The 12,673-nt window shown below is 43.0% G+C and overlaps 1 protein-coding gene across 1 annotated transcript in view; it reads left to right on the top strand.

Annotated features, from left to right (window-relative positions):
• CALCRL (calcitonin receptor like receptor) overlaps positions 1-12,673 on the top strand; it is a gene marked incomplete at its 3' end in the record, with an annotated part of 165,088 nt that overhangs the window by 146,570 nt on the left and 5,845 nt on the right. Inside the window, exon 11 of the mRNA XM_082258800.1 lies at positions 11,759-11,977. Coding sequence (XP_082114926.1) covers positions 11,759-11,977 — 219 coding nt within the window. The remainder of the gene's footprint in view (positions 1-11,758; positions 11,978-12,673) is intronic.

Here is a 12,673-nt window from a genome sequence, read left to right as displayed (position 1 = left end):
TAATCTTAGTAGGACTCACACCACCACACCAGACATCCAACCTGCGAGGTCAAGAAACAAAACCACCCCCATTATGCATGCAGCCCTTCTTCAAAAATGAAGATATTAATTAACAAAAGCTAAGGGCATGAAAAAAATAGCATAGGAAAAAAGCTTTTCACCCAGAGATGGGACAGTTCACCAAAAGCAGGTCTGATATTCCTCCACGCTCTTATCCAGACCGCTCGAGGCTCCCTGCCCTTCTCAAGACCCCGAATCTTCCCAACCTCACCCAGAATATCGTACACCACCACCTCGACAGGGAGGACTTTCTTCCGCAGGGTAATCTGGCACCGTGCATTCCACGTGAAGTAACAGACAACTATACTAACTAGAAAAAGTGTATCCAAATCAAAATCCCAGCGAGTCGGGAATGCCCCGTACACCCACTCCGCATAACTCATGCGATAGAGAAAGGGCATGCCTAGAGCCCTCCCCACCCTTTTATACACCTCTATGTTAAAGGGACACTGGAGCAAAAAGTGGTCCATAGACTCCACTTTACCAACACACTCCGCTCTAGGACAATCCCGATCATCCACAGGGCGATGCTTCAGGTTCCCTCTCACATAGAGCCTTCCATGGAAAGCGAGCCAGGCTTGATCCCTAAACTTCAAAGGGATTCTTCCTAAGTTAATTAAACGCAACCCCTCCCTCATTACGGGGCCTGGGCAATCCCTTAAGGTCAGTGACACACTGAAAGCAGAGCCCAAAATCCTCTTCTCCAGAAGCTTTCTGGGGAGGGACTTGATATCCCCCACTGTCACCTGCCACTGCCTAAGTATTTTCAGACACGGGGCAACATAAGCCGGAAGCTTGCCATGTCGGACTCTCAGACTTTTCACTGGCCCGCCATCTTCCCAGCATCGCAGAAAAGGCCTAGACCAAGATTGAAAAATACCCACCCATCCCGGCGGGGTCTCTGCTAACATATTACCAAGATTATACTTAAAAAAGAGCAGAGAAAAGAAAACTATAGGGTTGACCATTCCTAGACCACCCTCCCGCCTGGACAGGTAAGTTACATTGCGTTTGATCAGGTTCAGCCTATTTCCCCATAACAGTTGGAAAAAGCAGCTGTACACCCTTGCATAGAGAGATTCCGGCAAGATACAGACAAAGCTGACATATAAAAAGATTGGGATCAGGTAAGTTTTAATCAAGTCAACCCTTTCCCTCAAGGAAAGTTTCCATTTCTTCCAGCTTGCCACCTTGGCATTGGCATTCAACAACCTGCTTTCCCAATTTCGATGACCATAGTCACCAGAACCAAATTTGATGCCCAACACTTTAATTTCCTGCTGGGGCTCTGGGAAGGCATCCGGAAGTTCGAAGCTTTCACCCTCCTCACCCATCCAGAAAACTTCACTCTTTTCATGATTGATTTTAGAGCCAGAAGCATCCGTGTACTGCTCTATCACAGAGACCACCTCCTGCGCCTCCTCCATCCCAGAGATAATAACAGACACATCATCGGCATATTAAAAAAATAATAGCGCACACATGCAAAAGAAATGACTATAAAAATATGAAGACAATCCATAAATAAAAATGGGGATTTTGTCCCACCATATGGCCATATCGTGCTCAAGCCCACCACTGCGTCAAAGTACCCCATTGTCAGTGGGTCCTACACTTTTCATAAAAAAGGATGAATCCAGCCTCTCTAACCCTTGGAGACAACACTCCTTGCTGGGAGAGATGTGCTAAGGCACTACAAGGGACTCCTCCTCTGATCACCAATGTAAGGGGCATTCTTCCCACTGATCACCAATGTAAGAAACATCCTTCCCACTGATTACCAATGTAAGAAACATTCTTCCCACTGATCACCAATGTAGGGAGCATTCTTCCTACTGACCACCAATGTAAGGAGCATTCTTCCCACTGATCACCAATGTAAGAAACATCCTTCCCACTGATTACCAATGTAAGGAGCATTCTTCCCACTGACCACCAATGTAAGAAACATTCTTCCCACTGATCACCAATGTAAGAAACATTCTTCCCACTGATCACCAATGTAAGGAGCATTCTTCCCACTGACCACCAATGTAAGAAACATTCTTCCCACTGATCACCAATGTAAGAAACATTCTTCCCACTGATCACCAATGTAAGGAGCATTCTTCCCACTGACCACCAATGTAATAAACATTCTTCCCACTGATCATCATGCTAATGTACTATAGGCTGTAGATAAAAGTATTTACTAGCAGGGGTTCCCTTACACCAGAAAGTTATTTCAAGTGTTCCTCCATGTTAAAAATGTTGAGAAAGGCTTAGATGATCTTTATTCTGCTCAAGCATCAGGTTTCCAAAAACCCAGGAGCATATGGTGACAACAAATGGTTCTTCTAGTCCATTTCTTTCCTAACCCCCATGACCTCCTAACGGCCATTGAGGCTGCAGTCACATTTTATGGCCAATAGGGCAGAAAAGGCAAAAGTGCCACCAGAAAGCTGCAGTCTTGGGTTCAGATTCAAAAATCCCCGGGTTGTATCATATGTAGAGGTGTCCATAGATCTATGGGATATACAGTATGAGCTCTGGAACTCTGGAAGAGAGGTTTGTAGAGGGGTACAAGATACCGGTTCTTCTATGCTTTATTGGGCACTGATATAACACCTTTCATTTTCTTGTACCTCCTTTACAAATTTCCAAAATTTGCAGTGATCATATATCCTATAGATCTATAGACACCTCTGCATATGATGCAACATGGGTTTTTTTTAAACTCATCCTAAGCCTTCCTGACCGTTCACTCCCCAAGGATTGGGTACCCCAAAGCACCGACCACCTAAGAATTTGCATGGGGACAGTCATATTGTCCACAGGTGCAAAACAAAGGTTGCGTATACAGGGGCTGACTGACAACTTTCGGCATAGAGGGCAAGTACAACCCAGAGGCCCATGGTGCAGCGACTTGGCCCCCCTCCCACTCTCCCTCTTCCCAGCCTCCTCCTGACCCCCATTCCAGGCTGAAGCTTCGTTCCAGGTACTCTCTACTCCACTGACCGAATCTGGGTTCCCGATCTGGCCAGCAGGGGGCAGTTGGGGGCAGCTGGGACAGTTCAGTTGGGGCTGCCCAGGGAAGGAGAGTCTCCAAAGGGGCATGAAACTCGCCTTTGCTCAGACACAGTTTATACCATCCATGCTGGGGGAGGGGGAGGTCTGCGCTCTGTCCTTGTCTTCAACTCGCACTCAGTAGATCAGCGGCAGGGACCTTTCACTTCTCTTCACCAGGAATCCTTTAGGAATGTCTGTGGCAGAAGCAGTGCAGCCTTTTTTACAGGGCATCAGAGTGGCCCAGGGGTCATTTGCCCCCCTGCCCCCTGGCCCAGTCCTCCCCTGTGCGTATACCATCCCCACCTCCGGGTGCCTGCTCTAAGCTCCAAGACTGAGTGGATGGGAAAAACCCTTCATTTCTTTAAAGTGTATAAATAGCTAAAACTTTTTGTTCTGTTTTCAAGCACACATACCTCTACATGCATTGACATACCTCCTTTAGACCTTGGTCCATCCGCCTAGTATGGTCACCTGCTGAATAGGCACCCTCCACAGAGAGCGTAACTCTCCAATAAGACACGGAAGTTTAGATTAAAATTGAACCTTTGCTTTTTTTTTTAATAAATAATAAATAAAATAAAACATGGTATACTTACCTGCTCTGTGTAATGTTTTTGCACAGAACAGCCCCAAACCTCCTTCTCTGGAGTCCCCCGCTGGCGCTCTATGCCCCACCTCTTTGGCGAGTGCCCCAAAGGAAAGCCGCTTTCCATGAGGGCACCTGTGCAGGCTCGCTCCCAAGCCGCCCGGTCTGCAACTATTGACTCAGACCAGGCAGCTCTGCCCCGCCCCGTCCCGTCCCCTCATTTTAGCATTTGATTGACAGCAGCTGGAACCATTATCAATTGCCCAATGAGGAGGGAGACAGCGTTGCTGGATAGGATCAGGCTCAGAGAAGATTAGGGGGGGTGCCTGGGGGGATCCTGCAGCAGAGAGGGTTTTGTTACCTTAATGCATAGAATGCATTAAGGTAACAAAAACTTTAGGCTTTACAACCACTTGGAGATTTTCTTGTTAAAGTGCAGTACATGGGATGTTCACCAGTCATTTGAAGTGTTAAGAGACAATGATCTTCTACACCTTACACCCACTACAAAAACTGGTAACTTACTGAGGAAACATGAAGAAGTACTTAGGGGGGTCTATCTAAGGACTCAACCAACTAACCCCAAAATGCAGGTAAAAAGGATTGTACCATATACAGACATGAAAATAACAAGTTGTAGTTACACCGATGCCACTAGAAATCCCCACCACTAAGACATTTATACATACTGTACATAATGAAATCTAACATAACAGGGATGGGTACAGGATAATTGACCCAGAACAAGTTTTTTTTTTTTTACTTTTGGATAGAGTGGGGAAAGGTTAAAAACGCTGTCCTTTTTTTTTTTTTTTTCCTGTCTGTGTCCGTCCTGTGGAGGAGACTTCTCTTCACTTCATGTCACAGAGACACAACCGGAAGTAAGAGGAGAAATGGCTGCTTGTTGGGAAACCACGTGATTTTGTCACGGGAGGCACCTACTTTTGCACCTCTGTGACCCTGAGTCAGTTTATAGAGGGATATAGCCCGCTGTCAGCTGACATGACAGAGCCACTCCAGGCTCTGAAAGGATCCTGATCATATTGTTGGGATCCACCCAACTGCCTGATTGACAGCTGACTCAGCATGAGGCAGACAGGTGAAGCCAGCTGTGCTCCCTCCCCCCTGCCCAGTGCTCCAGTGAGCACTGGAGGGGCATAGTGGGGAGCAGTGACTGACAGTCACCAATCTCCACTCTAATCAAACTGAGAACTAAGCGATCAGCAGTCATGTGATCACATGGTTCTTGGTATTAGAGCTGGCAGGGGACAGAGAGGTGAATATAAACTACAAACTTTTTTTTTTAAGGCTGCATTCACATCAGAGCGTGGCATTTTTGAGCTTTTTTTTAGGGCGTTCTATTGGGCTTTTGTATGCGCCTTTTCGAGCTTTTTTGCATTTTCTTTTATTAGCCAATTGAGAAAAATATCATCTGTTTCATCATTTGTAGCTATGTTTTTTCAGCTTTTTCATCCACTTTTATAAATTATTTGTTATTAGTATTATTTTTTATTATTACTTTTTTAAGGGGTTAAAGGTTATTGTTAGGGCTTAATTTATTTATTATTTATTTATTTACTTAATTTTATGTATTTATTTTGTTAGGTTAGGGATAAGGATCAGGGTTAGGAGCTAGGATTAGGGTTTTGGGGTTGATATTAAGTTTAGGGATTTAATATTAGGCTTTGGGGTCAATATTAGGGTTAGGGGTTAATATTAGGGTTATGGTTTTATATTAGGGTTAACATTAGGGGTTAATATTAGGGTTTGAGGTCAATATTAGGATTAGGGGTCAATATTACTGCTAGGATTTAATATTAGGGTTAGGGTTAATATAAGGGGTTTATTTTAGGGGTCAGTATTAGAGATAGGGGTTAGGATTAGGGGTTAATATTAGGGTTAGGGGTTAATAGCTTTAGGATAACATATTAGTGTTAGGTTTTAGGGTTTGGGGTCAATATTAGGGTTTTTGGGTCAATATTAGGGTTAGGGGTTAATATTAGGGTTGGGGGTTAGAATGATGGGTCAATATTAGTGTTAGGAGCAAATATTAGGGTTAAGGTAATATTAGAGTTAAGGTTTATTATTAGGGTTAGGGGTTAATAGGTTTTAGGATTAGGGGTAATATTCGTGTTTGGGGTCAATATTAGGGTTAGGGGTTCATTTTACGGCTAGGGTTTAATATTAGGGTTATGGTTAATATTAAGGGTTTATATTAGGGTTAGGGTCAATATTAGAGATAGGGGTTAGGATTAGGAGTTAATATTAGGGTTAGGGGTTAATAGGTTTAGGGGTCATTATTAGTGTTCGGTTTTAGGATTAGGGGTTAATATTCGGGTTTGGGGTCAATATTAGGGTTAGGGGTTCATTTTACGGCTAGGGTTTAATATTAGGGTTATGGTTAATATTAAGGGTTTATATTAGGGTTAGGGTCAATATTAGAGATAGGGGTTAGGATTAGGAGTTAATATTAGGGTTAGGGGTTAATAGGTTTAGGGGTCATTATTAGTGTTCGGTTTTAGGATTAGGGGTTAATATTCGGGTTTGGGGTCAATATTAGGGTCAGGGGTTAATTTTACGGCTAGGGTTTAATATTAGGGTTATGGTTAATATTAAGGGTTTATATTAGGGTTAGGGGTCAATATTAGAGATATGAGTTAGGATTAGGGGTAAAATTAGGGTTAATAGGTTTAGGACTAGAGGTCAATATTACTTTTAGGTTTTAAGATCGGGGGTTAATATTAGGGTTTGGGGTCAATATTAGGGTTAGGGGTTATTATTAGGTTTAGGGGTTAATATTAGGGTTTTGGGTTAGAATGAGGGGTCAGTAGTAGTGTTAGGGGCTAATATTTGGGTTAAGGTAATATTAGGGTTAAGGTTTAATATTAGGGTTAGGGGTTAATATTAGGTTTAGGGGTTAATATTAGGGTTTTGGGTTAGAATGAGGGGTCAGTATTAATGTTAGCGGCTAATATTTGGGTTAAGGTAATATTAGGTTTAAGGTTTAATATTAGGGTTACGGTTAATATTAGAGGCTACACTAGGGTTAGGGGTTGATATTAGAGATAGGGGTTAGGATTAGGGGTTAATATTAGGGTTAGGGGTTAATAGGTTTAGGATTAGGGATCAATATTAGTGTTAGGTTTTAGGATTAGGGGTCAATATTCGGTTTTGGGGTCAATATTAGGGTTGGGGGCTAATATTAGGGTTGGGGGTTAATATTAGGAATTATACCAGAGTTAGGGGTCAAAATTAGAGATAGGGGTTAGAACTAGGGGTTAATAGGTTTAGGATTAGGGGTCAATATTAGTCTTAGATTTTAGGATTAGGGGTTAAAATTAGGTTTGGGGGTTAGAATCTGGAGTTAATTATTAGGGTTAGGGGCTAATGTTAGGTTTAGGGGTTAATATTTTTGAGATTCAGGTGTTTGGCTTCAGGCGACCTGTAGTAGAGGTGTGAACCGTTCCCATAGAGAATAATAGATTTTTTTCTCCTCCAGCGTTTTGGGGCTTTGAGGTACAAAACACTGAGGTGTGAATGAGGCCCAAGTCATTAAGCTATATCTTCTCTCTCTGTAGTGTAATATGCATTGCATGCTGGGAGGGTTGCAGATTTGCAGACGCGGAAATGCCAAAAACTCGGGGTGAAAGACTATGACTACGACCTGTGGGGATGGGAATTCCTGAAAATACGGGGTATTTCCCGAGAGGATGCAGGCTTTCCTCTTATTGTCCACTAGAATGAGGCAGAGTCCAGTATGAATTCCGTGCCAAGGTTGATGTAAGGGCATGGGCTCGGTGTATGGGAAGACTCAGCGGTGATGAGTTGGATTTTGTCTGACCTGGTATTGCTGGACGTAAGTCCACATTGACTAGGAAATGATAATTGAATCTTCTCTCTGAGCTGTATACCTCTGTATGTCACAGGGCTATATGGAAAGGGTGACCGAATATAAAGGATAATGAGCTCAAATGGAAATGTGTTGGTAGAGTGCTGGGCCAAAAATATACAGAAAGGTAGGGGCTGATAGAAAAAATGAAAGTGGAATATCCTCTAAAAATGAAGTCCCGCTGTTCGCTTCCTCCCCCCAGCCTATAACTGAGTTATATATATTTTTTTTTTTTTTGGGGGGGGGGGGGGGGAGGATGGCAAATACTAATTTTAATCAGTACACACTCCCACTCCTGTAATTCTCGCCTAGGCGAGGATGGTGTCCTTTGCCTGCAGGAACATTCACAAAGCGCAAGCTCTTGCCATAGCCGGCTTCTGTATCCAAGATGGTGGCATTTGGGACCCACATTGGTAAGGGTGATTCAACATCCTTACCCCCATGATAAGACAAGTATTCAGACACCTGTCCCAGACTTTATGGCACCATGGTATTGCATTTTATCATCACAAACTTTCACACCTCCAGGAATGTTATTAGACAATCAACATCTGCCTTGACACATTCCTTAGTAATTGGAGTAGGGTGAGTTACCCGTGTGGTTTTAAACACTGGGGTATGTTCCTGATACGCATAGGAATGGAGGAAGCCCGTTAGATAAGCAGCGAAAGATCCTCAACATTAGAGAACAAGTTCTGTGTGTGTGGCCAACTACTACTAGATATACCATGACCTGGGTGAATGAGAACCTTCACAGGCAAGCTGGCCAAACCTAGGAAATGAGGAAGCCATTTGAATGATCAGAGAAGTATCTTCAACATTGGAGAACGAGTCCTGAGACCAACTATTACTGGATATACCATGACCTGGTTGAACGAGAACCTTCACAGTCAAGCTGGCCAAACCTAGGAACTATGGAAGCACATTGGATGAGCAGTGAAGTGTCTTCAACATTAGAAAACATGTCTTAAAGTGTGACCAACTACTACTGGATATACCATTAACTGGATGAATAAGAACCTTCACAGGCAAGCTGGCCAAACCTAGGAACTGAGGAAGCACATTGGATGAGCAGAGAAGTGTCTTCAACATTAGAGAACAAGTCCTAAGTGTGACCAACTATTACTTGCCTACTTGGTATACCATGACCTGGGTGAATGAGAACCTTAACAGACAATCTGGCCAAACCTAGGAACTATGGAAGCACATTCGATGAGCAGTGAAGTGTCTTCACTGCTCATCGAATGAAGTGTTTTCACTGCTCATCCATTTTATTAGAGAACAAGTCCTGAGACCAACTATTACTTGGTATACCATGACCTGGTTGTACGAGAACCTTCACAGACAAGCTGGCCAAACTAGAAACTATGGAAGCACATTGGATGAGCAGTGAAGTGTCTTCAACATTAGAGAACAAGTCCTGAGTGTGACCAACTATTACTGGATATATCATGATCTGGTTGTACGAGAGCCTTCACAGGGAAGCTGGCCAAACCTAGGAACTGAGGAAGCCCATTGGATGAGCAGTGAAGTGTCTTCAACATTTGAGAACAAGTCCTAAGTGTGACCAACTGCTACTAGATATACCATTAACTGGATGAATAAGAACCTTCACAGACAAGCTGCCCAAACCTAGGAACTGAGGAAGCCCATTGGATGAGCAGTGAAGTGTCCTCAACGTTAGAAAACAAGTTCTAAGTGTTACCCCCATAGTTAGACAAGAATCCAAACACCTGTCCCAGACTTTATGGCACCATGGTATTGCATTTTATCATCACAAACTTTCACACCTTCAGGAATGTTATTAGACAATCAACATCTGCCTTGACACATTCCTTAGTAATTGGAGTAGGGTGAATTACCCGTGTGGTTTTAATCACTGTGGTATGTTCTTGATATGCATGGGAATAGAGAAAGCCCATTGGATGAGCAGAGAAACATTCTCAACATTAGAGAACAAGTTCTGTGTGTGTGACCAACTACTACTAGATATACCATGACCTGGGTGAATGAGAACCTTCACAGACAAGCTGGCCAAACCTAGAAACTACGGAAGCACATTGGATGAGCAGTGAAGTGTCTTCAACATTAGAAAACATGTCCTAAGTGTTACCAACTACTACTGGATATACCATTAACTGGATGAATAAGAACCTTCACAGGCAAGCTGGCCAAACCTAGGAAATGAGGAAGCCATTTGAATGATCAGAGAAGTGTCTTCAACATTGGAGAACGAGTCCTGAGACCAACTATTACTGGATATACCATGACCTGGTTGAACGAGAACCTTCAGTCAAGCTGGCCAAACTAGAAACTATGGAAGCACATTGGATGAGCAGTGAAGTGTCTTCAACATTAGAGAACAAGTCCCGAGTGTGACCAACTATTACTGGATATACCATGATCTGGTTGTATGAGAACCTTCACCGTCATGCTGGCCAAGCCTGTTTCAACCTGTTTGCACTATCTAATTCAGATCTTCCAACAACTTTGTAGCGTAGGAACCAACTCATATATTTGTATGCCAGGACCTCGCACTGCTTGGAGGTTGTCAAATATAAAGGATATGTGGTCGGAATAGCACTTTGTATGATCGTGGGCAGCCTGTTCATCACTGGCCAGATTGCTAGGAGAGATGTGAAGGGGGGAGTCCCTTTTCTGTGAGTCACTCTTGCAGTCCATGTAATGTGTTCTCTCTGCTATTTAGGTCAGCTGTTATATTGTAATTCACTCGGAGTTCTAGGAAGGAAGGATTGGAGGCAAGGATTTTTTGGCACAAAAGGTTTCTAAAATTATTTTTATTTGTTGAATTCATATAAAAGCCGGGGAGTACAAACAAAATCAAAAAATTGACCTTACATAAGGCCCAAATACATTTATGTAGCAGTTTACTTAATACTCGTTTCATACAAAGTATACCAAGAAGATTTTGAGACTTAAATATAAGTGGATACTTCACATCAAGAGGATCCCAACGAAGGGCGACAGGAATTGAGACTGCCGTCCAACCAGATCAGCTGATGCTGTATTCAATTGTTCATAGATAAATATTCACAATGCTCAACATGTTTCGCCTTTTACAGCTTCATCTGGAGCGTTTTAGTAAGGTACTCTGTATAATATTATAAAGCGGGACACCCGCATTAGCGTCATTCGTAACTAACGAGGAGGGTATCGTGGATTTCAGAAGGATGGATCATATGGTTGGTAGAAGGTAAAAACCATTGGGATTGTAACAACCAAGGGTTAATGAAAACCTGGCTGGCGTCAATAAGCCCAAGTAAAGATAATTATTACTGTGGCTTGGGTCCAGACTGCAAACACTAGAGTGGGTGCGTCCATATACTCCTGAATGATTGTCCACAGATCCCTCCCCGGATGGGGAACCGCCACCAATGGTTTAGGAGGAGTATATGGACGCACCCACTCTAGTGTTTGCAGTCTGGACCCAAGCCACAGTAATTATCTTTACTTGGGCTTATTGACGCCAGCCAGGTTTTCATTAACCCTTGGTTGTTACAATCCCAATGGTTTTTACCTTCTACCAACCATATGATCCATCCTTCTGAAATCCACGATACCCTCCTCGTTAGTTACGAATGACGCTAATGCGGGTGTCCCGCTTTATAATATTATACAGAGTACCTTACTAAAACGCTCCAGATGAAGCTGTAAAAGGCGAAACATGTTGAGCATTGTGAATATTTATCTATGAAAAATTGAATACAGCATCAGCTGATCTGGTTGGATGGCAGTCTCAATTCCTGTCGCCCTTTGTTGGGATCCTCTTGATGTGAAGTATCCACTTATATTTAAGTCTCGAAATCTTCTTGGTATACTTTGTATGAAACGAGTATTAAGTAAACTGCTACATAAATGTATTTGGGCCTTATGTAAGGTCAATTTTTAGATTTTGTTTGTACTCCCCGGCTTTTATATGAATTCAACAAATAAAAATTAATTTTAGAAACCTTTTGTGCCAAAAAATCCTTGCCTCCCAATCCTTCCTTCTTTCAAGTGTATTAAGGATTTGGCACTATCTGTACACTTTTTATATGCTCAGACTGCTGCTATCTGAGTGCATATTTTCTTCACTCTGAGTTCTAGCAAGTTAGTTGACAGCAAATCTATACTTTGTTAGTAATCATGTTTGTGTTTTTTCTATTCCCTCTAAGGTGAACCTGTTCTTTCTGCTGAACATTGTGCGCGTCTTAATCACGAAACTGAAAGTGACGCATCAGGCGGAATCCAACCTGTACATGAAAGCAGTGCGAGCCACTCTCATCCTCGTGCCTCTTCTTGGAATCCAGTTTGTATTGTTGCCATGGAGACCGGAAGGACACATAGCGGAGGAAATCTATGACTATGTCATGCATATTCTCATGAATTACCAGGTATGGCTGCAGAAAATGCTTCTGCTTTAGGATAAACTTGGTATTTTGGGGCAGTCGTAACCTTAAAATGTCACTGGCCTATCTATGACCAAGAGGGCAAGGTCTATGTCACTTGCCTATCTATAACGAAGAGCCAAGTTCTTTGCCACTGGTCTATCTATAACCAAGAAGCCAAGGTCTTTTCCACTGGCCTATCTATAAACAAGAGGCCAAGGTCTATGCACTGGCCTATCTATAACGAAGAGGCCAAGGTCTATGTCACTGGCCTATCTATAACCAAGAGGGCAAGGTCTATGCCACTGGCCTATCTATGACCAAGAGGGCAAGGTCTATGTCACTGGCCTATCTATAACGAAGAGGCCAAGGTCTATGTCACTGGCCTATCTATGACCAAGAGGGCAAGGTCTATGTCACTGGCCTATCTATAACGAAGAGGCCAAGGTCTATGTCACTGGCCTATCTATAACGAAGAGGCCAAGGTCTATGTCACTGGCCTATCTATAACCAAGAGGGCAAGGTCTATGTCACTGGCCTATCTATGACCAAGAGGCCAAGGTCTTTGCCACTGGCCTATTTATAACCAAGAGGCCAAGGTCTATGTCACTTGCCTATCTATAACGAAGAGCCAAGTTCTTTGCCACTGGTCTATCTATAACCAAGAAGCCAAGGTCTTTGCCACTGGCCTATCTATAAACA

Source organism: Pelophylax lessonae (assembly GCF_965119305.1).
Source record: "Pelophylax lessonae genome assembly, chromosome: 5".
NCBI classification, from domain to species: domain Eukaryota; kingdom Metazoa; phylum Chordata; class Amphibia; order Anura; family Ranidae; genus Pelophylax; species Pelophylax lessonae.
This window is presented reverse-complemented; position numbering and strand designations above follow the sequence as displayed.